Source organism: Anticarsia gemmatalis, chromosome 21, assembly GCF_050436995.1.
Source record: "Anticarsia gemmatalis isolate Benzon Research Colony breed Stoneville strain chromosome 21, ilAntGemm2 primary, whole genome shotgun sequence".
Lineage (NCBI taxonomy): Eukaryota > Metazoa > Arthropoda > Insecta > Lepidoptera > Erebidae > Anticarsia > Anticarsia gemmatalis.
The window spans coordinates 5,941,425-5,965,929 of record NC_134765.1 but is presented as its reverse complement, the minus strand read 5'-3'; the positions used below and the strand labels follow the sequence as shown (position 1 = coordinate 5,965,929).

Here is a 24,505-nt window from a genome sequence, read left to right as displayed (position 1 = left end):
ACCCATACAGATTTGTCATGTTTGCATGTTCGTCCATCTGATCGTATGTCGAACTTAGGTGTAGGAACAGCTCCAAAAGTCGCTTAACAACTTCATATTTTCAAAACCGCTGTATTACGTAACTTTAGTAAATAACTGATAAAATCACCTGATTTTGATCAGGTTAGATTAATTCTACCTAGAATGAGTTAGAATTAAACATTTAAATCAATGGCAAATGTTTTTCCATGGAATAATGTGCACATTTCAGTTTATAGGGTTTCAAAAGATTGAGTATGATCATCTACTTTTGGAGCTGACTGTACCTGTAGAGTTTCTACAGGTATTTATTGTCTGAAAGATATTATTCTAAAGATAGATAGTTCCCAAGCGGCATCACTACTTTCATTTCACACAGATACCCGTCGGATACCGCAGACGTTTCGTGCTGAAATGATTTTTTTAAAATATCATATTTAGGTCTTTGAGGCGTTTTGCTTGTATTTACATAATATTTTTACCTTTAATATATTGGACATAAACATCAAAAAACTTCTCAATTGAAAACTCTTCATTAATAGGTCTGCGACCACCTGTTCCAATGCTGTAACAATAATAATTTACATTAAACAATAACAATGTCTGGGTACACAGTATTTTTTTTTAATTAGTTCATCTGGTAAATTGAAAAACAATCGATACGTGTTGATGTGGAAAATATTTGTTAAGCTAATTAAATTTCCTCTTTTTATATAAACAAAGTAGTACGGCGATGCAATACGTTTTGTACAAAGCAAATTTTATCTTTGTCTTATTATTATTGGACTGGAAACCAGCAATATACCAACGCTTTCAAACCCTTTCTTATAGTCCTAATCGTTATTCTTACATCTTAATAATAGTAAGGGAAATTTATAATTAACAAAACCATTTCTACAATATACCTGCTGAGAACCGTCCCTCAGATTTCCCCTCATTAATGACGCTATCACGCATGCCCAGGTCGACGGTGGTGAGCAAGTGTTATAGAGTTGCGTCCCCGGCCACCGTCCAGTGGAACAAGTATAGAGATGAAAGACCAACAACAAAAACTTAATGCTTAGGATATTATTTGTTAACTTCGCCCTATGATCATTATTTGCAGCTACAAGCAGTTGTTTGCACTAGTTGTACTATTGCAGACATCCTTGAAAGTTTGATGCAAATGGTGTTTTTTCAATATTCTGGCATGAAGAAAAACAACGTTAAGTAAATTAAAAATACAGCAAAAAAATTTTTGGTGCCTGGGCATGCACCTATGCACACACTGCAACAGTTTGCATAATTATCAGCACCTGTAACATACAAAACATAAGTCCTGTTTACTCTTGAAGGTGTAGTAGAGGTGTATGAAAATACACCCACGTACATTTCGTTAATCACAATCTCATTTTCATGTAATGGGGGACGAGCCTGTTGTTATCTGCCGGACACGTTACCAGACGTTGGACATTGAGAAATATTCTTAGAAGAGACCAAAAGCTCTTTGTCCGACACGGGAAAAGAACCCGAGACCTCTGCGCGGCATTCGCATAAACTACTTCTGACCGTGCGAATCATAACCTAATATTGCCAATTCCACCAATACTAATCCCACAAGACTTCATGCCAAGCTAGTCACAACATGATGGCAATTATTCTAAATCATCAAGCCTGTTATATCAGTCGATGTAGGCAGAAATGTATGAAATACATCCACGTTTCGCCATTATAACAACAAGTTCTATGTAATAGGAGGCGAGCCTATCGCTATATTTGACGTCGCGTTACTATACTTTGAGCTATTATTGAAAGTATTTTAGTATAGATTAGAGAAACCTGATAGCACATTGCTCGACCTGGGAATCGAACCCGAGACCTTATGACCGTATAAAAAACATTATGATATAGTCTACTATATATGATAAACTTGTATCAGAGACCACAGAGGCAGCCATAGTTAAAAATAAGAATCGAAGAAATGCTGTTTATTTATGTATTCCATCCATAAAGGATATACAATAAAAAATACAACATTATAATAAAATATTGACTTCTTTATTCCATACATAGTACAGTTAATAACAATAAAAATAATTTGATCAATAGAAATCTGCATTATCGAATCTGAACATGTGAGGAAGGACGCCGCGGCTGCCGGTGCCTCTAATCGTGAATATAGCTCCTCCTAGCGGTTCGAGGGTGGACTCCTGGCTGTCCCGGCCTGTGGTTACGAACAACTCGTCAAGGTTCGGACCGCCCCAACATACTGACGTCACACGTGAGACTGGCAGCTTGTAGCCGAATATTATATGTCGGTTATCGGGATCTATGTGCAAGACCTGGTAAAAGAAATGTTTATTTTATTTTTGTACATGTTACTGTTCCACTGTAAGACTCTCGAATTGAGAGAGGGGTTAGACCTTGAGGTCACCACGCTGGCCAGGTGTGAGTTGGTGCATGCCCTCAAGAAATGCGCCATCATTTTAAGGCATGCTTAGTCAACATCATCATTGGCTTGTGTCGCTGCTATTGCCGATGATTTAGGTGGCGTCAAACAGAGGAGTTTTTGTAATAAAGAAACATCTTTATTCGTGGTTTTAAAGGCGAGAGTGACGATGATGATAAATCATCATTATCAAGTAATCCAATAAATGTCTCTAAAAATTCTTAGTAATTTTATAAATAGAAAAGGTGGCTACTAAGTTAAAAAATTTACTTCCACGAGTAACTATTATCATTATGGAGAAAAGGGGTCAAGGACTAACCTCAACTATATAGTTGAGGTTAGTACATAAGTCTACTTACAGTGCCACCGAACATGAGTGCCACCCACAGATTGCCTTGTGCATCGATAGTCATTCCATCAGGTATCGCATCCTCGTACCCGTAATTGGAAACATCAATAATAGTTCTGCGACCACCTGTACAAATGTTATAACAATAATTATACAGAAAAAATAACAATGTCTCGGTGTATTACCTAATTTTAATCTGTTTGTTCATCTGGTGAGAAAATAAATCGATACAAATTTATGGAGAATGTTTATGTACCACTTAAGATAGTTAATTTTCTTTTTTTTATATAAACAAATAATTACACATAAGTCAGTGGCGTTTGTATTGTAACAGGAAACGCGTTTTGGGTATACATATATCTTTCATCTATGTGTTAAGTAACATTCAGCGCTAACATTCCGTAGTTGGTGGCCGCTTAGTGATATTTGAGTTCAGCATCTCCGAGCTTCGGAGGGCTCGTAAAATGTCGGTCCCAGTTGTTATCAATTAGGATAACTTTGACACCATGTTAACCAGTAATAAATAAAATAATAATAATAAGTCCCCAACCCACACTTGCCCAGCGTGGTGGACTCAAGGCCTAACCCCTCCCTCATTACGGGAGGAGACCCTTGCCCAGCAGTGGGACAGTAATGGGTTAAAAAAAAAATATCACCGGATTGTGTCACCATATAAAGTTAAAAATTAAAGTCATCTATATAGGGCCTCTATATGTTGGCTTCGGCCCCACGCACACCTTCCAAATGTCCGGGACTCTGTAGTTCCGAGATACGAAACGGACGTATAAATTATAATATTTTTTTCATAATCTTTAGATAAAAACGTGCTTACTAATTTCTCCCCTTTGAGCGTCATAGTCGAAAGCTTCAACTTTCTGCGTGGTGGAGTCGATGTAGTACATGACAGTGTTGTTGAGAGACCACACGAGACCGTTTGATATGGACACGGGCCGCAGTTGTATGCGCGGTGTTGTAAAACTCTCTTGCTCTATCGTGTATAAGGTAGACTTGTCAGGCGTCACGTCATCCCCCACTTGAGGACCTTTAGTTCCTGATGACACAAAGTCCACAACATTGACAAATAAAATACGCAAAATACAAGTTATTATATTTGGTCATAAAAATATGAAAAAAATATTGATGATAAAAATGCGCTCTTGGGATGCACAAAAACGAAAAATTTAACATGTAAGTATTTAATTCTGTCATAAATTTTATATATAATATAGTAATTTAATATTATGTGGTTTTATAGTAGAAACACTAAAGTTAACAATTAATTCATTGTGTTTTTATTATGTATTTATTCATTACTTTTGTGTGCTATGTTTGAAATCTATTAAACTTAAGTTATTGGATATTGTTTATTAATATTCTTCGTCATCAGTGGCGTTCTCTCGTGTCGGAGGCCGACACACTTTGAGTCGTTGAGCCAACGGAGTAAGTAAGCAAGTAAGTGGGAAATTTTACAAGCAAGACATTGATAAGAAATCTTCAACATACCTGCCCAGAAGCGTCCTTCGGGGTCAGGTTTTCCTTCATTGATGACGTTGTCAGGCATGCCCAGGTCCACGGTGGTGAGCAACCGCAGCGCTGCGTCGCCGGCCACCGTCCAGTCCAGCAAGTATAGAGAAGAACGAACCGCTACAAGAACTCGATGTGACCCCGATACTAGAGACAGTACGTTTACTTCTCCATACCCTAGAAATAAGAAGGCATTAGTAGTGTACCAACAACATAAACATTCTTGAATCATTATACCTATCTTAAAAAAAACGCATCAAAATCCGTTGCGCAGTTTTACAGGTCAAAGTATACATGGAGACAGACAGCGGAAAGACACTTTAACTATGTATGTAGTGATGGGAACCTTAAAGCTAATTTCATTTTCGAAATAAAGATGCTGTCCTTTCGAAAACTCTGATGATAGCCAGAAATCTACCAAGGCAAAGAAAGTTAGATACAGAAGAGAGAATACATTTGTACAGCAATAGGACATTTTAATGATAACAAGATCAATCCCGGGTCCGGCAAAGTGCTATTCGGATTTTCCGGCAAAGTGCTATCCGGATTTCCTGTTTTCTTTTGGCATATACTTAATAATAGCGGAGTTTCTTAACCTGCCACGATATAGACAATAGGCTTTTAATTTGAGGCTGAAAATTGATTGATTTACTAGCATCTTACCAATACGTTTAGAGTGAATTTTTCCCGACGCATAATCGAGTCGGTGTACTTTGCTTGCGTGCACGTCCACAAAGTACAAGCTTTGCAGTTCCTGATCCCATACTGGACTTTCACCGTGACTGAATAGAGCGGGACTGCCGGGATTCTCATGCGATGATACCTGATAATCAAGTTATAAGACTAGTAGGTAAATAATTATCTAAAAGGGAATTTTATCATGACACTTTTAACTGCCTCTGTGGCGCGGTCGGTAGTATATGCGACTGCGGTGCGAGAGGTCTCGGGTTCGAATCCTGGGTCGGGCCAAAAAGTATTTTCTGAGATTTTCTGTTAAGAATTTCTTAGAGATTGCCCGGAGTTAGGAAGTTGAGGTCGAAGACCTCCGTGCCTCGGAGAGCACGTAAAGCCGTCGGTCCTGCGCCTGACCTCTCACTGGTCGTGTCGGTTATTCGTCCCACCAAACTATGAGAGTGATGGAATAGACAGTGTACCTGTGTATTGTGCACACACTTGGACACTATAAACAAAGTCCTGCACAGATGACCAGTTTCGATGAAACTGACCGCCGTAGCCGTATATCGGATAGGAGGACATTATTATCATGAAAATGGTGATGATTACTTAAATTAAATAATCATAAAATGAGCATTAAAGAATCGTCAGTATTCGTTTTACTGCTGACAGTTTGCGTGCTAAACCGTCGTGATTTAAAATGGGACACTATCAATTGTTTAATAAACAATTAGTGCTTGCTTAGGCAGTAATCAATAAAGATAATAACAATCCCAACTCTTTAAATAAGAGACTTCGTTACTACATTGCTAGAAATTAAACGTTTGTGGTTTTTACATTAATATTATAGATGATAAACTAATAACTTTTATTAACTAGTTAAGTAATAACTAGCTACTCACCATAGATATTCTATAAAATTGCTGCGGATCTTGGGTTTCTGCAGCAGTGACACATTTTAAAATTATACCTAAATAGAATAAACTTATTTTTCCAACCATTATTTAAAAAGGTAGATAATTTGGGTTATTATAAAAAAATATATTTAATATTTGAATGATTAAAGAATTCATTTACTAGACTGCTGTGTGCTACTGCTCGCGAGTATTGCGGCTTACTATCGAGTGATGTTGCCACAACATAGGAAGCCAGTGAAACGGTTTAAAAAAGACGAGTGTGGTGGTTTTATTGCTGGAATCAAAAATCTTTGCAATTGTGTAAACAGTTAACCGCCGATAACGCACTACAAAAGGAGAGAGTGAAGCGAAACAACACCATAGTTTCCATACTTTTTATTTCATAACGTCACGTTATGCACAATGTTTCCTACGATTATAAACTTACTTAAATAACTAAGAATATAATTATATTAACTTCATTCCATTCGCTCACCGCTCACTTATATTCGTCCATCACATAATCGATACCATACTAATAATAATGATTCTGAAGTCTCTTATAATAACATTCACCTTAACGCTAAGTTTACATCGACGCGATCTAAGTTTAGGGACATATGAGGTTCTTTACTAAAAAGTTCCATCCACCCGACGAGCGGCACAATCTTATTTCAAAATTCACCAAACAATTCGATGAACATTTTCGTTTGCAATCACTACTGGGAGGGTGTCGGGGGAGGGGCGACATCAGAGCTACAAAAGCGTTGAACATAAAGGGGTGTAATGGGAGTACGCGTCGTCGAGTGCAGTACGGCAGCTGTCGGCTGGTGCTCAGAGGCGCGTCCGCTCGGCGTCGGCGGCGGGCGCGGGGCGCGGCGCGCGCTAGGCGTGCGGCGGCTCGGCGGCCTCGGGCGGCGCCACGGGGGCCGCGCCCGCCGCCACCGCGCCCGCCGCCGGGCCCGCGCCCGCAGCACCCGCGCCCACCGGGCCCGCGGCACCCGCTGCGCCGCTCTCTGCCTGCAGCCTGCACATGACAATGTTTCTTAAACGTTTGTCTAATAAACAAATATTTTATTCAATTAGAAGCCTATTCAAAAAGATAATAAGTAGATCTATAAGTTTAGACATTAAATTGTCATATGCACGTCCTAATAAACAGTAAAACGGGTCATGATAATATAAACAATATGTTTCTGCATGCAAGCATCTTCACGAACCTTTGATGTGCCTGATGCCTGGCGCGGAACTCGGCGGCCTTGAGTTGTTCTAGATGGAACTGTTGTCGTTCTTGAATCAATTGTTGCCGTTGGTACTCCAAACCTAACAAAATTTAATTCACGTTACAAAAAATACCACTATTTTAAATCTGGTTAACCTTTAAAATGGGTAATTAACTAGGAAGTTTGACTAATTTATTACGTAAAAAAACAAATGGTACAACATGCGTTCTAAACTTAATAAAACAAAAAATCACAAGTCACTGGGCACAGATATATCTTTCTCTTGATGATTTACCTTCACGTTCCCTCTCCATGGTAGCTTCAAGCTCTTCGAAGTGTCGTAACTTAATCTCCAGCTTCTTCATTTGCGTCTCCACCAGTAACGCGACGAGTGACTTGATCTTTCGTTCCTCGACGCCGGCGAGGTGCTTCGCCTTGACAGCAGCTGCAGCCAGCGCCGCCGCCGCAGCGGATTGCAACTTAGCGTCCACTGTCGCAGGAGCTTCCGTTTTTTCTGTACAAATTTATAGCTGTGTCAATTTCAAAATACTTTGTCCCAACAATGGGTGATAAAAGTTAGTCTTTTTGCTGCAAAAGTATGAATGACATTGTTAACGATGAAGGTTCCCTTTTTTTACGTTGGCGTTCTGTTACAAAACTGTCACAAACTACTGGGTATTTGAAATAATGGCAAATTCATTACATATATTTCTAACTAGCTGACCCGCGCAACTTCGCTTGCGTCACATAAGAGAGAATGGGTCAGAATTTTCCACGTTTTTGTAACACTTTTTACTGTTACTCTGCTCCTATTGGTCGTAGCGTGATGATATAAAATATGCTTTTTTTTTTCACGAAAAATATTCTCAAAATTATTTATATCTCTTAATATAATAAAGTCGCGCTAAGGCATATCCGCTATTAAAACAGTTGCCATGACAACGGAATTTTGTTATTTCAAAGTCATTATAATATTGATTATTCGCGACTTCGCTCGTCACTTGAATTTTCCCGGGAAATAGGTCATTTTCCCGGGGTAAAAAGTAGCCTATGTCCTTTCTCGGGCATCAAAATATCTCCATACCAAATTTCATGCAAATTGGTTCAGTAGTTTAGGCGTGATTGAGTAGCAGACAGACAGACAGACAGACAGAGTTACTTTCGCATTTATAATATTAGTATGGATTCGCAAAAAAATACGGGTAAAAAAAAACAGTACCGAGCATTACATTTGCAGTTTAGTAGTTCGGAATTATAAACTGTAGTTTTGTTTGACATTTATAACATTTTTTTAGTCTTTGTATTAAAGAATGATTGTCTCACCAGGTTGTTCCTTGCCGGGCTGCGGCGAGGGTTCGTCTTTAGGTTCCTTATCTGCTTCAGCGGCGGCTGGCGTCTCCGCAGGCTCTTCCTTCACTTTAGCCTCACCTTCTTCCACTTCCATAGGCTCCGCCTTGATATCCGACGAGCCTTCTTTCTTCGCTTCTACATCATAAAATAAATGTGTAGTGAGAGTTGAAAGACTGTACAGTCAACGTTATATTATCTCGACTATGTGCCGCAGAGGATTTGGTCTTTTTAATTTCTTTATAGGAGCGTATTTTGTAATCAATACAATGCCATTCGCTTACTCTCAGCATAATTCAATATCAATACCATTTGGAATAAAGGAATAGAGTAACGTAAGTAAAGAGGGGAGTGTGAGAAAGAGCAATATAGTACGTAGTAAAGTATGTTACCGGTGGGTGCGAGCTCAGGCGCGGTGCCAGCGATGCCGGTGGCAGCAAGCGCGGCCGCGGGGCCGTGAGCTCCCGCCGCCTTCACGTGAGCCTCCATCATCGCCGCTGGCACTTCGTCCTGCAAAACACAAGCAATTTTAATCACACATTTCAAAAACAGAAGTAGACAGCTATTAATTATACCTAAAATAAAAAAAGAAATCACTCCAAGTATTAGCCAGCTTTAAATAACATTTAAGTTTAAACGAATAATAATTGTTTTCTAAAAAAAAATACAAATACATTGTAGACTATATTAAAGAGTAGTTTCAAACCTTTATAGCAGCGAATTCTTCCATAGCGGCTCTAGTAGCCTTGGAGGCGATGCGCGGGTCGACGACCGACGCGAGGAATGCTACGGTGCTCATCACGGGGTTGCCTGTCTTGCTAAACGGTATCGGCTGGTATGCTAGAGGACCTAGTACACCACCTAAAAGGTACGATATGTATTAATAATAATGTAAAACATTGCAATTAAATTGTTACACTACAAAAAAGCTTTTCAAATTGTTGTTGTCAACAATTAAAAACTGTTATGTTGTTGTTAACATCATTGATTCTGCATTGATCATTGATTTAATGATTTCTTATAACTTCTACATAATTATTACTATAATTTTGATAATTTTGTAGTATCAAGTAAAGTACTCGATACTACAAAATTATTAAAATTAAATAAATTCGAAAAATGATTTTGACAATATGACAAGGGAAATATGACATGAGAAAGAATGGCTTGGAGGCAGTTACCGGCGGAGGCGTCGTGCAGGTAGGGCTCCTCGATGGGCAGGCGCAGGAAGTGCAGGATGCACTCGTCCTGCGTGCGCGTGCCCACGTGCGCCGCCACGCGGTTCCAGTCGTCGCGGTGCAGCTCCAGCGCCTCCAGCAGCAGCAGCGTCTCCTGCTCCGTCCACTCGCGGCCGCGCGCGCCGCCGCGGTACTGGCCACAACGAAACACATTACAACACATTCCTAACTTCTTACAGAACCCCTTACGAGACTAATCGTACCAATAGGAACCCACGAAAATAAACATAATTCAGTATACGTGAAGTAAATCATAGGTCCTATTTTTTTCTTACATTAGGTCTTTCACAGACTGATTTAACTGTACACTTCCACGTCTCAATCCCGATAAATCTGGATAAACAATTAACTACGTAGATACTTCCTATCAATATAGGCTAACGACTGACCTAGTCGCAATTGACAATTTTTGTACGAAAAACTAATCAGCGCCTGAAGCAAATTGATATGCAAGAAGTATTTAAGTAATTTGAGACATTTGCCACTTGACAGTATAGAAAATCGAAGTACAGGTATTCAACATTTTACTGATAAGTGTCATACCTGATCTAACTTCAGTCCAGGCGCAGCAGCAATGTCCAAAGCAGGTTCAGCTTTGACAGCGGCAGCGGCGGCTGGCGGCACCACGCCCGCACCCGCTTCGGCGCCATTCGGTAGACCGGGCTCCACCTTCGGTACATTCTCAGCTAGAACAAAACACGAATAATGAAAATAATGTTAGTATTATATTGTACATCTATACTAATATTATAAAGCTGAAGAGTTTGTTTGTTTGATTGTTTGTTTGTTTGTTTGTTTGTTTGTTTGTTTGAACGCGCTAATCTCAGAAACTACTGATCCGATTTGAAAAATTCTTTCAGTGTTAGATAGCCCATTTATCGAGGAAGGTTATAGGCTATATATCATCACGCTACGACCAGTAGGAGCAGTGTACCAGTAAAAAATGTTACAAAAACGGGAAAAAGTTGACCCATTCTCTCTTATGTATGTGACGCAAGCGAAGTTGCGCGGGTCAGCTAGTCAAAAATATAATATAACAAACAGAGTGATTGTCGTTTTGTTGGTCTCTCATTATTATTTTTAAGTAGCTACTTTTAAATAACATTTTCGTTATTACACGATTATACAATGTTATACAGTTGGTGGCGTCTCCTTTTAAGCATATGGATACCTGTGCCAGGAGGAATCCATCCAATATAATTATGTAGTTGATCTAAGTATAATTTCTCTGCTCTCTACATATCCCTATGGGAAATATTTGTGTGTATGTGTGATCTAATAGTAATTGATACATACCAGGGCGTGGCTGTGTAGGTCTGGTGACAAGCGGTTGCAGTCCAGACGGTGTGTCAGATAGTACGTGGAAGTGAGATGTAGGCGGTGGTCCCATTGCCGTGGGACGAGATTCTGCCTCCAACTGTTCGATGAAAAAAAAGAGCGGTTAGGCGGTTATACAAAAAAAAACATTTTAAAAATAACTTGACCAATTATTATACACAGAAATATCGTAAGTTCGACTCACACACATCCAATCTACAAATATTTGTTTCAGCGTTGGTTGCCTTATGTATAGGTAGAGGATAGCCAATATAGGCTAAGAATCGGTTAATATTCCATTACTCACTACTGTATTATGATAATCACATAATATACTTACTTGATAGTTGATGAGTCCCCATTGCTCGAGGAAGCCGTGCACGCGCATGATAGCGCAAACATCACCGGCTAGGTTACGCCTGCTCGCCGTGCTTGTTAGGTACTCGGTGGGATTCAGACGGTATGTGTCGATCATAAAGTTTCTGTCAACAAAGATTCAACGTTAGCGCGTTTTAAGACCCAGCGTGTGGGAGTTTGTTTTTTCTCGTTAAGACTTTAACGTGCACGCACGTATACGTACCCGTATTTGTATATACCGTCGTAAATACCTGTTTTAGGTGTTCATATACGCAAGAGAGCTATTCGTATGCAGTAGCTTATAAATGCACTTGTATCGTAGAACAAGTCCTAAGTAAAGTTCTATGAAACAAGCTTATAGACACAAACAAAAATACATTTTACATCATTATATAACATAATAATATCCTTTACGTTAAACCAAACAGATTTATAAAATGATTTTACCTATAAGCGAGATAGATCTCAGGAGTCTTGGATTTGTTCTTGCCGTTGAAGAACTCCGGCAGGGCGCGCTTCTCAATAGTATGGATAGAGTTGTAGTCGAACCACGCGGAGTAAGACGGCACTACGATGTGGTGGGTCTGATCCGTTACGTTGTCTTCTAACTCCTCCTTAGTCAGCATTTCCTATAATAACAAATCGTTAGTATAATTACCGTTAGAGTAATGCACAAAGAATAACTGTACGTAGTAGTTTATGCCGAACTAATACCTCTTGAATATAATACCGATAATAATAAGTTTCTAATTCTACTTTCATTTTCTTTCTTTAGAAAAACGCTAATGAAGACTAACATAAAAAAGCTTCATAAATGTAGTACAGTAAAAACATTCACTGCCTATACAATAAAGCTTAGTTTAACTGTTTAGTAAAAAATTGTTTGCTATAATCGAGCCATTTCAAACGTGCGAACTGATCATGTCATTTTATCGGAGTCTCTCGCTTGCACTTACACATTGTCATATTGCTATGATTCTTTTGATTATGTCGTAGTTTGCATATTTATAACGACCTGAGTATAGTTCGTAACTTGTAACTGATAGCATATAGAAGTACCTGTGTGTTAGAATCGGAATGTTTGCCCTGCGAATCGTCATGAGTATCCATCGGTGGTGCGGGCGTGTTGGGTGCTTCGGCCGCGCTTGTGGACTCGCTCGGCGCTGGACCGGTAGAAGCGGGGGCCGCTGTCATACACATTATAATTAGAATTATAGGCAAATAAGAATAGAGCGATTTCTTAGTCTATAGGTTTCAGTAGTCTATTGTAGTCAGGTGTCAGAAGTTGATCGCAAGACTCGTTGCGATGCGATCGAATTCCACCTATTGTACTATTATTGTGACCCATACCTAACATAAACCGTTACGAACAGAATTGGAGAGTTTAATAAGATTTTTAAAAGAAAATATTTAACAGCTTTTCATAACAAAAATTAATCTTTGCCAAAATGTGAGCGGTAGACCAAAAAACTGAATCCTATTTATATAGATATTCGGTAATACTTGTATTTTGTACTTACGTTCAGTAGATCTGTCGTTCTCCGGTGTGGGTACAGCGTCAGTGTTGTCTCTTGACGCGTTGTCTTCTTCCTCATCCACATCGTTCTCTCGCCGCTTTGTAATACGGCTGTACAAAACAAAAAAGATAATTAATTTGCACACAAAATATTACTATACCTAGCAATAACAATAACTATTTATAATAACTAAGGTATGTAAAAGATTTGCTTCCACAATAGTAATAGTCATAATAAGCCAGCATGGTGGACTCTAAACTTAATACATCTTTCTCGCTCGAGGAGACCCCTGCAAAGTAGCGGCAAAGCATTTGGTTAAATAAACTATTATGGAAATATTTTTGGGTGTGTTTACCTCTTCCTCTTGCCATGTTTCTGTGGCGGTGGCGACGGAGAACGTTTCCTCTTGCTGCCCTTCTTAGACTTACTAGACGGCTCCGCGCCCGGGATCAAATCGTCGACTGATAGACGCATCTTGTGGACCTAGAAAATAATAGAGTACGAAATTAATATTGCAACTAGTAGCTACGAACTATACAAATGTATTGGTTAGGTAACGTTTAAAGTCAAATAAATATGGGCAACAAAACTATTAGCTTACACTTTGCTAAATGTAAAAGTTATATTTTGCACTATGATACGTGCAAGTGAGAGCAGATATAAGCGTAAACATAATTATACCATATAACATTTTCGTAAATACAAAATCTAAAACCAATATTTTTAAGTAAAGGCATTATGAAGATGTGTATGTTATACCTTCTTCTTGCCATTGGAGTCGACTTCGTAGTCCTCTTCGTTCATCCACTCATTGTACTGCGGCAGGTCGAGCACCCACGTAGCAGACACGCGCCACGGCTCCGCTCTATTGCAGTCCCAGCTTACCGACTCCGGAACATCCACCTATGCACAAATATAAATGACTAATACCCGGTTTCTGAGGTACATTAAGCGGTAGTTTATCTATTCAATAGCGTTTGAACTCATATAAATTAAACGCTATTGAATAGATAAACTACCGCTTAATGTACCTCAGAAACCGGGGGTTAGACCACTTACCACCGAGAACACTTGAATTCTATCCAAGATTTGATAGCGGATTAGACTATCTCTATCTATATTCGTGAGAAAACGATTTTCTGAATTGATTACGTTCCAAAAGAGAGGCTTAACTAGATATGGTGTTGTCTGTTGACAGATGGAGTGTGATATACGAAATGATGGAAGTAAAAAGTTATTTTCATGATATGTAAAATATTGGCAATCAGATTTACCTACGTTCAGATTAGCATACCAATTCATACGGATAAACCAGACCGATGAATAGATATAACGAAACCTAGATTGTGGACTGTAAAAGTAGTAGAATGTTTGCGAGTGTTTATTTAACCTTTCGTATGCCAGAACGTAGGTCTGCGCGCCAATTTTTTAAGCTTCTTATGCGATCTATGTAGATCTGCGCGATATAGACGCAACGCGCGTTTAAAATGACGGGGCAGATGGGACATTTTTGACGCGGCGCGGATACGGCATATGAAAGGTTAATGTGCAGTTTTAACGTACGTATATATAACGTACCGGTAAATCAGCCTGTGCCCAAGTGTCGTGGCTGTCGGGCAAGTAGTACCAATGCACCAACACGTGGTTGCCACGTCGGAACACCGGCCGCGCGTACTCTTCTTCCAGTGGGTCCACGCTCGGGTACACGATGTGCGTCGCTTCGTCTTCATCTTCTGTAAAATACGTATACGTAAGGTACCTACTTTCATGTTGAATATTTCTTAAATTGTAAGGAATGGTACTGAACTTTATATCATTAGTATGATCATATATTATCATCTTAAAAAATGCATGCCTAAAATTTGTTTAATACATTTATTGAGGGCATGCAAAGTCCTCAACCCGCACTTGGCCAGCGTGGTGGACTCAAGGCCTAACCCCTACCTCATTACGGGAGGAGACCCTTGCCCAGCAATGGGACATTAATCGGTTAAATTTATTTATTTATTATCATCGTTCGCTTGTTTAGGTTTAATATTAGTCTTATCACCAGACCAGACTCCTAATAATACCAAGTTTAAGTAATAATACCACAGGTCCTCGCTAGTGTTTGCCGTATCATACATAGTACATACGTATGAAATTACACCTTGTTCCCATAGTGTAAGGTACACAGAAAAAGAATACCACTTGTTACGGTCCCTACAAACTTCTGCTTTGTTGACATATCATTTCATATAAGACGTTGCTTATTTACAATGTTGGTAGCAAAGATCATATAATAATAATTAGGACTAGACATTAGCATTAGCCCTAAAAAGGCCCTCAAATGTCCTGAAGGCAGTGAGACAAAGAATTTCTCCATACATAATGCCAATGCCAGAACCAATGTTCTACTCTTCACGCAATTTATTTTCTACAAAAGACCACTGTCTGACAAAAGACACTGATATTTACAATGAATTGTAGACTTTGTATATAACTAGTTTTAACTTGATAAAACCTATATGGCAACGTCAAAAATATTACGAATAGTACAAAAATGGATCAACCTGTTCAAATAATATGTAAAAGACGAACTTTTCTTTAATACATATTTACTGAGAGATATTTAATTTTATACATAATTTAATTATACATGCAGACTCTAGAATAGACCGCAATAAATGTCGTATTTTAGAGATCCATGTTAAAATTGGATTCACCCAATGTCTTAATAACAGTTTATCAGTTAACTAACATAAGGCGTAGTCTATGAGCCAAGTGGTGATCCGATTCTGGTATACAAATTTAAAATGATTATTGCTCAAATAAGTAACGATTTAATGAAAGTAATAACGCTTATCATAAACTCAATATAATTCCAGAAATAGGAATACATTTGAGAATTCCACACCACAGATAGAACAAAACATCATCAAAAAAGTAAATAGTCATGAAATATCTTACCACAGATCTCTCCTTGGTGATTAACAACGATATCCTTCACTTTGTTAGCGGTCGCCTTGTCGACGTCAGGCCGTATGTAGACGCAGGGTGACCGGATCACTTCAGCGCCGAGCAGAGAGGACTCGATCTCCATCATCATTTGCACGTTCAAGTCTTTACGCGACGGGTTCTGTAAAGGTAGGAGTGGGGGAGGGACCAGAAACAAGGACTTGTGTTAGTTCATGTTCTATTCTTTAAGTTTCTTATTAAAATATCTTACATTTATTATAAGAATTGACGTCATAAAATGTATTATTAACATATCTTTTGTTATTAAAATGAAATATTCCATCGAAAATTAATAAATACACATAGTGGCAGGTATATAATTTTCACTGTTTACTCTCTTTTATTATCGAACTAAGCATAGAGAGACATATTCAAATTTCTTTTGTAACAAATTAATTAATGCAAATTTTAATACGACAGCTTTGCAAACGTTATTACGTGAACAAAATTTAAGTAAGAACTATTTTGAAATTTTGGAAGAAAATAAGTTTACGCATGCAGAGGTAGTAAAGGTGATTCAAGAAGTCCCACATTGTATTAGTGACAAAACATAAAGTTATGGTTATTTATCACACAACACACACACAATGCACGGGTTATTGAAAGTTCCCACAAATATGTACAGTCACACAATTCAACCATTTTGTATTCCAAGTATTGGCAACATAATGAACCCTTGCATGAAATGGTACGAGTATGAAGAACTGGAACTGCTACCTCGTAAGCAAGAGAAGAATCATCAATGTTACAACAGATCCCGTGTGTGTGATCTAGGAAAAATGTGATCAATAACAACACATCACTAAATAACTTACTTAAAAATTTAAGTGCTAAGTACAACTTAAATTGTGAACTTAATACAAATTATCTTACTATATTAAAATTTTTCAAATTAAAATAAAATAATAGTAAAAAATTGAATAGCTACATGTCAACAACAAGCAAAAATAGTAAAGTTTTATTCCAATTCAACACTGTTTACTATTTATACCAAAGTTTGTTATTTTGTACCTTTTTGTTAATATATTTATGAAACCCTGATTTCATTTCGTGCATTTGAACTAGCAACAACATGCGTCTGATGTGATCTTTTAAAAGTATTTTTTATTCGTTTTGTTAACGCTGACCTTTATTGACTGGAATAATTGCGGTAGAATATCATAAAGGCACCTATAGATCTATTTACAGAAAGTAACTTAGATAGGTGTTTTAAAAAATTTACAAGTACATATTTAAAAATCTATAGCAGGATATCTGGTGGTTTATTTGCTGGTCATATTAAAACCGTAGCATTTTCTATCTCACATAGCAAAGGGTAAAATGTGCATAGACATTATGAAATACTATAAGCAAAAGTAACTCTATTTGTTACGTTTGGCTCAATCAATGTAAATGACTTCTGGCGGGGTGATCAACTATATTCTGGGGAAGGACATGATATCCTATTTAAAGAAAATATTTTCTACGCGGCAGTATCCGCGATCTAAATCTATAGCTACATATAATCAGACGCATGTAGTGACAGTACAAGTGATGCATTGTTATAGAGCCGCGTGGTGGCAAGGTCTGGCGATCTGGCAGGGTCTGCGAGGGGCTGCGGGGGCGGCGGTGAGCGAGGCGGGCGTGCGGGGGAGGTGCATACCTTACCGACCTGGAAGTCGAACTTGCGCCACCGCTGCTCCGACTTGAAGCGGAACATGGTGGCGAGCACCGTGCACAGGGACCCGCCTGGCTTCATGTCCATGAACACTTTCATCTGAAAAATAACAATAGACTATTGAAAACACTATAGAAACTATTTAAAATAGGCGCCCCGGTCGGTAAAAGATCTGTGGGTTAAGCAACGCTTGTCATTCCATAGATGGGTGTATGAACCATATTTGAACTGGGCGTCTGCGTGCCTAGGAAGGCTAGTAAAAAGTCGGACCCGCTTGTAATCTCTTAAGATAACAGTCGTTAAGCCACCTCAAAGGCCTCGGGCAGCTTGAACAACTTTGACACTAGATTGACCACTAACCATACGACAACATAACCACACACCACTAACCATACGACACAAACCATGCAAACCAACCATTTACAATATTAGTTTAGATCCCATTTTTAAATATGAAAGATTTGGCCCATGACTACGCCCGCGTGCAATGTTTATAGATATACTAGCTGACTCGCGCAACTTCGCTTGCGTCACATAAGAGAGTGGGTCAAAATTTTCCCCGTTTTTGTAACATTTTTTACTGGCACTCTGCTCATAGCGTGACGATATATAGCCTTTAGCCTTCCTCGATAAATGGGCTATCTAACACTGAAATAATTTTTCAAATCGGACCAGTAGTTTCTGAGATTAGCGCGTTCATACAAACGAACTCTTCAGCTCTATAATATTTAGATAGAAAGATAGATATGTGTAGAAGATAGATAGATAGAGAAGATATAGAAATAGATGTACAGATATAGATATGTATAGATATTGCGACGTTAAAACAACAGGAACTTGCTCCGTGATCAAACATACTAGGTGTATATGTTGCAGTCAAAACTCTTAACCAGTCAGAACTACTATTGACTAGCAAAATCAGTCAATACTACTATTGACTAGCAAAATCAGTCCAAATTAATTATGACCAGAAAATCTAATCTGATCTGATCTGAATCTATCAAAACATTTTTAGGTATATAAAGTGTTTATTGTGTGACTGAAAAACATTTAGTCAAAGGTATTTTAGACAAGCTCCATTTGGCAAAACTACTTTGAATACTGTTCCAGTCAAAACTACTTTTGACCAACCTGTTCAGTCAAAAGTAGTTTTGACTTATATTGCTAGTCAATAGTAGTTTACGTTTAGAGTTTTGACTGCGACAAATGCAAGTTCAAGGTGGGAGACACGATTGAGTTACTAAAATACTTTATTGTAAGCTCTATAAGGAAACAGGAGGCAATTACTTTACAATGGGCCATTTGGCATTGCAAAATGATACCTATGTTTGTATCATTAAATAAACTGTCAATTATATTAAGATGCTGCTAATGGCAGTCCTAGTTAGATGATCAGAAAAAACTATAGATAAAAACGGTGAAACAAAAAAACATGTCTTTTCAAATAATCAATCTTATGTCGCGAAGTAATGGATAAACATGCATAAATATTTATTCAATGTGGGAATCGAATTTATAACGTACGATGTGCAACTAATGAACGGTGTTGGCGACGAAAATCATTAAAGGCTATTAAAACTCGTAACCCCGCAGAATCACATTTTAAGATGGCTTAATAGGTCCGAGTGAAAGGCCATGATAATGGTTGTATAATTGCGGTAATCCTGACCAAGGCAACAAGGGCATATTGTAATCAGTTCCTGTATTCATGTACTTAAAGTAAAGGCGCAATTTAAACCGTTTACTGCCACTTCGACTTAAGAAACTGTAATATAACATTTTGTTTTTGTATGGACGTAAAGCCGTCGGTCCCCACCTGACCTCTCTAACATGCGGCTATAAAGCGATTGAATAGAGAGTGTATCTGGGTGTTATGGACACATTTGGACACCATAAGAAAGTCCTACACCGTAGACCGGTGTCAAAGAAACTGCCGCCGTGACCGAATACCAGCTAGGGCGACACTACATTATAAACATTTTAAAATATTATTAAGAATCCTGAAAAGTCTTATTACAAAGACATACTCATCGTTTTTATACCACCAGTAGTAAAAAATCAATATACAAGATCGGGAAAAAGTCGAAAAGAAAAACGATCGAAGCAATTTCCTAAGCTGACACATAATAATTAGAGACCTTGTTAGAGGTCACACTTCCGCAGACTCGTGAAACTCGATCCGTGACCGAGTAACCGAACGTGCGCCACCTTAGCGTGCAACCTTTCCAACATTTCGCACTGTGCGCTCACTACTAAAGCTTCATTGATATTCGTTATGGATTATTGAACATCACGTGGATGGTTTTTGTCAAGTTGATGACTAAATCGAATATTAATCATGTTAAAACCTCGCAAAATACTTACAGATGTTGAAAAATATGGAATATTCTACACAATTGAGTTCACATTTACATATTAATTAGAAATTTCAATTGTATAGGTAAATACAATTTACATTAACGTTTTTCCATAACAATATAGGTAGGTACCTACCTATTTTCATGGTATTGATAAAATAATAAGATTTCTAAAACGAATGTAAGTATTCTCAAGAGATAGTTTGATGTATGTTCGATATCACATGATGACGGGATAAGCGCTGGGTAGGTATATAATCCACATAGAGTATAATGCAAAATACATTCACTTGTTCATGAACGGCAGTTAGTAACCGGTTCCTTGCAGCTAAGACAGCACAAGAACCGCGCAAGTCGCCGCACACGGCGGACGTCACTCACGCTGACCGACCACCTAAGCAACCATGACTTCGTTAATACGAGAATTCGTATTTGCGCTCATTATAGTGAATTGTTTAGCATTTAGAGCGACTACGCCGCTGATAAAAAATGTAAGTAAATATTATTTCTGAACAATTTAGCTTAACTAATATTTATTTTTTGGTGACGGCTCACAATCACTGAATCAAAATTTGAAGTAACTGCACTTGTGCTTGTTGAATGTTTTTAATTGTTACCTGCGTGCGGTAACAGACGCAACAGAATATTATAATGCGCGTGGGAACCTAAAGGTTTTCAAGAATGTTTACAATTAAACTTTGTTCTAAAATTATTGTTTATCTAAACAACTGCTAATGACCCAATTAAAAATCAATTCTGTTGTACAGATACAACGAGGGGGCCGACATTTCGAGGGTCCACATTGGTCTACAACAGAGAATGCTCTATACTGGGTCGACATCGGCGGACAAAAAGTGTACAAACTTGACTCCGAAACTAACAACATCACTTCAAGGAACATAAGTATGTTTATACACACAATATTACTTAATTGAAACTGTCATGTAAAGAACAATATTGTTGGACGATTGCTTTACGAGGTAGTCTTATTATTTTAGTAATTTAGTTAGATAAACTATTGTGTTTAATATACAATGGTTTAATTATAATGGAAGACTATGTCAAACGTGTGTTCAATAATGAGCAATACTTATGCACGAATAATATTATTTTAAGAATAAGCGAAATATATTTTCGTGTGAAACTTGAAATTTATTTGTCCTGTTACAGGTTACGGACCAGTATCTCTTGTGGTGTCAGTAAAAGACAATCCTAAACTAATACTTATAACAGTAAGGTCCGAGCAATACCTGCTCAATTGGGATGCACCAGAAGGCGACAGTGCGCTGCGACTCCTCAGTGCAGTCGACCTAGGCTTGCCAGACAACAGGTGCAATGACGGCAAGGTCGACGCTAACGGCAGACTGTGGTTTGGTTCGTATTGTTCTTTTTAGCATTAGATCTTTTCTTAAGGAAATATTGTGAAAAACATTGAACTTGCGATCTTGATTGCGGTCACGTAATATTTTCGGTAAATATCTATTGGAGGATTACCGAAGTGTTGACTACATTGTAAGTATTTTTTTTACATAGCAATGACCTAGCTAGAACATAGGATTCTAACGGAGGCGATAGCGAGCACGGATTTTTTTCCATGTCAAGGGGGTGGTAAATCGCCTAAGAGCTAGAACATTTAATAGCGCATTTGTAATTTTTTTTATGCCCTAATAAAAGGGATGCACCTAAACATTACTTCATACACTGCTATCTAGAAATATTATCAAAGTATTCTCTTGTTAATAAACAAAACCCCGCGCCGCGTAATATAGGTATCTATCAGAACCATAGCACACAAAATAATTGCGATATACCATCTGTGTCTGTAATTGGGGTAATTAATTTGTATTTTCTATTATTAGGTACCATGGGCAAAGAAGTACAAGAAACTGTGGAACCCGACCAGGGTACTTTATACATGATGGACTCAACCAACTATCTTAACCCAGTGCCCAAAGTCCGACCGGTCACCACGTCCAATGGTCTTGCATGGACCGCTGACAACAAATTCATGTTCTACATAGACACACCAACCAGAAACATTGATGTGTTCGATTTCGATCTACTGAACGGATCAGTTCGTAAGTTGCGTTAATACAATATTATAGGATTACGAATTAATTTGATATTACATAAATATAATAAATTCCCCAGTTGCTTATCTCTCTCTCCCTTTGGATATAATTAATTCAAAAACTGCTAAAGATATAACTGTAACGTTTTCAATAGTCTGAGTATTAAAAATCTTTCTTTATAATGAAAAAAGGTTTAGGTGTACAAGCTTATATTTTGTGTAATTTATCTGTAGTACGATTGTAAAGACAATAGAAAACGTCTGCCAGCTTTGCCAGTGTTACTTTAATTTTAACACAATTTTTCATTACAGGCAACAGGAGAACACTTTTCAGTTTTCAAGCAAACAATGTAACAGGATATCCTGATGGAATGACTATTGACAGTGATGGAAACTTGTGGGTTGCTTGCTTCAATGGATGGAAGGTAAAAAAAGCTTTTCATGAGCTACTAGCTCTAGAAACCTATAAGCTGCTACTACAAATCAGCTACCTGTGGTTCAAATTAGGATTCTTAGCTGACAATATTGCGTTTAAAGCACACTCTTACTTTCATTTTAATAAAGCAACTCACAAGATGAAAGTTTGTTGATACCCTTATCTTATATGTATAATTAGTATTTCAAAATCATATAATATTTCTTTTGAAGAACAAACAGGTGCAATATATTTTTCTGTTCCAGGTTATCAAAATAGATTCCAGAGCTGGTAAACTATTGGAACAACACAAGCTGCCAGTTGCAAAAGTGACATCAGTCATGTGGGGTGGCCATGATTTATCCACATTATTTGTTACAACAAGTCGGGAAGGATTAACCCAAGCTGAGTTTACCACACAACCAGAAGCAGGCTCACTGTATGCTATTGAAGGGACGGGATCTAAAGGACTGCCTGAAAATCAATTTATTTTCCCTGATGCAGCAAATTACTGATCCTTTAATAAGACTTTGAATTATTGTATGTTATTGTTTAAAATAAATTATAAGACATTGTCAAGTTGTTCATATGCCTGATCATTGGTGTAACCCCTTAACATTAAAAAGAAAAGCAAAGAATCCACATTTGCTTCATGAAAATGTATTAGTTCTCAGACAAATTTTGAGAAAACCATCCATGTAATTTTAATGAAATTTATCAAAAAACAGTTCACATGGCTATACTGTCTGTACATTGTTATGGAATATGAAAAATAACACTAACTCTCATCAGATAGATATAAAATATGTATAAGTTCCGGTAGAATAGGGTTACTTTTAATTACAACATTTAGGGGTTAAAAATGGATGTTTAAGTTCAATTATAGTGTTTAAACTAAATAAAATTTTATTCACAGAAATGTTTACACTCAAGTACTGGATTATTGAACTTGTCAGAAGCTTTTTATGAGAGCTATTTAATACTATTATCAAATTAATCCCTAATTTTCCTAAAGTTACTCCATTTTACAGTACCTATTAATAATATTATGTTGATAAAACTTACCGGAAGCCTCAAGAATGGTGGATCTGATGCATTCTTCCCCAGTTTATTTTCTTGATACTGAATGAGCTGTATGACAAGTTGAGCCAGGCCCTCTTTTGTTGGTGGATCTGTCTGCACATGCTGGAATATAATGACACACATTAAATATCCACCTTTACAAAAGAATGTGAAGCTATTTTACAGTGATGTTATGTTTATACTATAAAAGATAGACTTATATTTCATTCCAATTATGGTATTATAGGTTTGTTTTTTTATATCTTAGACTAAATAACTATCCTCTCATGGAAACCAGTTTGTTCATAGCCTGAATAGATCAATCTTTTTCACGATCTGAGTTAACAAATTGTTCGAAACTGAACGACGACATATATTTCGAATACTGTTTTGTAGCTACAAATTCTTAGTTCAAGATCACTGGTACCCAAATAAACAGGTTTTGGCCGTTTTGGCAGTTTTGGGTTACAAAAATGTGTAACGATAGAAACACAGACAACTACGTAAACAGCAGTCGAAAGTTTGAGTATGTTAGAGGTAGTAGTTTCTAAAGCGGGTAATGATGTATGTCACATCGAATTTACTAACCTTTTTACAGTTTTTTTGTAACCAAACGCGAATTTGGTCAAATTGTGCAAGTGACTCCGGTGACTGAAAATACTCAATATTAGGCCCTCCATCTTTCTTAGGCCCTATAGTTGCCATTTTTAGAACACTAGTAAATGCTTCCAATCACTTAAACAGAGATATTTTGCCGATATTGTAGTAATTTTTGTAAAAATCACAAACAGTAAAAACAAAGCCTACACGGCGTCGCTATTCACGTTTTGACATCTACAACACTGTGTTACCATAAGCAAAAAAAATACTTAGATTTTATTTTAAAGATCTGCGTTCCGAATTTCTAATTTAATTACTAAGCTATTGCCAGGACACAGCGAAGAAAAAGAGAAATGGCTGTTGCTATCTAATTATTTCGTGAATTGAGTTTGGCTAAAGAGCATTACATCGACTTAGCTCTGTACTTGCTTAAAGGTAGAAATTCATAAGAATGATC

The 24,505-nt window shown here is 37.7% G+C and overlaps 3 protein-coding genes across 4 annotated transcripts; 1 reads left to right on the top strand and 2 right to left on the bottom strand.

Moving 5' to 3' along the window:
- Nucleotides 1-2,033: 2,033 nt before the first annotated feature.
- Nucleotides 2,034-6,221, bottom strand: LOC142982011 (regucalcin-like). Its single transcript, XM_076128254.1, has 6 exons — nt 5,897-6,221; nt 4,983-5,142; nt 4,299-4,496; nt 3,628-3,846; nt 2,806-2,921; nt 2,034-2,339 (listed from the first exon to the last, which is right to left on the bottom strand). The coding sequence occupies exons 1-6, from the start codon at nt 5,993-5,995 to the stop codon at nt 2,100-2,102; spliced, it is 1,032 nt and encodes a 343-aa protein (XP_075984369.1). The 5' UTR covers nt 5,996-6,221; the 3' UTR covers nt 2,034-2,099.
- A 50-nt stretch (nt 6,222-6,271) lies between these two features.
- Nucleotides 6,272-24,288, bottom strand: mor (SWI/SNF- related protein mor). Of its 2 annotated transcripts, none has more exons than XM_076128251.1 (20): nt 24,037-24,288; nt 23,452-23,571; nt 17,529-17,642; nt 15,839-16,007; nt 14,468-14,622; nt 13,649-13,792; nt 13,245-13,372; nt 12,893-12,999; nt 12,432-12,559; nt 11,820-12,001; nt 11,356-11,497; nt 10,995-11,115; nt 10,242-10,384; nt 9,642-9,831; nt 9,167-9,321; nt 8,853-8,970; nt 8,437-8,598; nt 7,409-7,627; nt 7,111-7,213; nt 6,272-6,917 (listed from the first exon to the last, which is right to left on the bottom strand). In XM_076128251.1, exons 1-20 carry the CDS (start codon nt 24,151-24,153, stop codon nt 6,776-6,778), a joined length of 2,859 nt encoding a protein of 952 aa, XP_075984366.1. In that variant the 5' UTR covers nt 24,154-24,288; the 3' UTR covers nt 6,272-6,775. The 2 variants fall into 2 exon arrangements, with proteins under 2 accessions (XP_075984366.1, XP_075984368.1); XM_076128253.1 differs by having other exon boundaries at nt 17,538-17,642.
- On the top strand, nt 20,209-22,973 carry LOC142982012 (regucalcin-like). Its single transcript, XM_076128255.1, has 6 exons — nt 20,209-20,391; nt 20,668-20,803; nt 21,071-21,274; nt 21,760-21,978; nt 22,284-22,396; nt 22,653-22,973. The coding sequence occupies exons 1-6, from the start codon at nt 20,305-20,307 to the stop codon at nt 22,899-22,901; spliced, it is 1,008 nt and encodes a 335-aa protein (XP_075984370.1). The 5' UTR covers nt 20,209-20,304; the 3' UTR covers nt 22,902-22,973.
- Nucleotides 24,289-24,505: the final 217 nt, after the last annotated feature.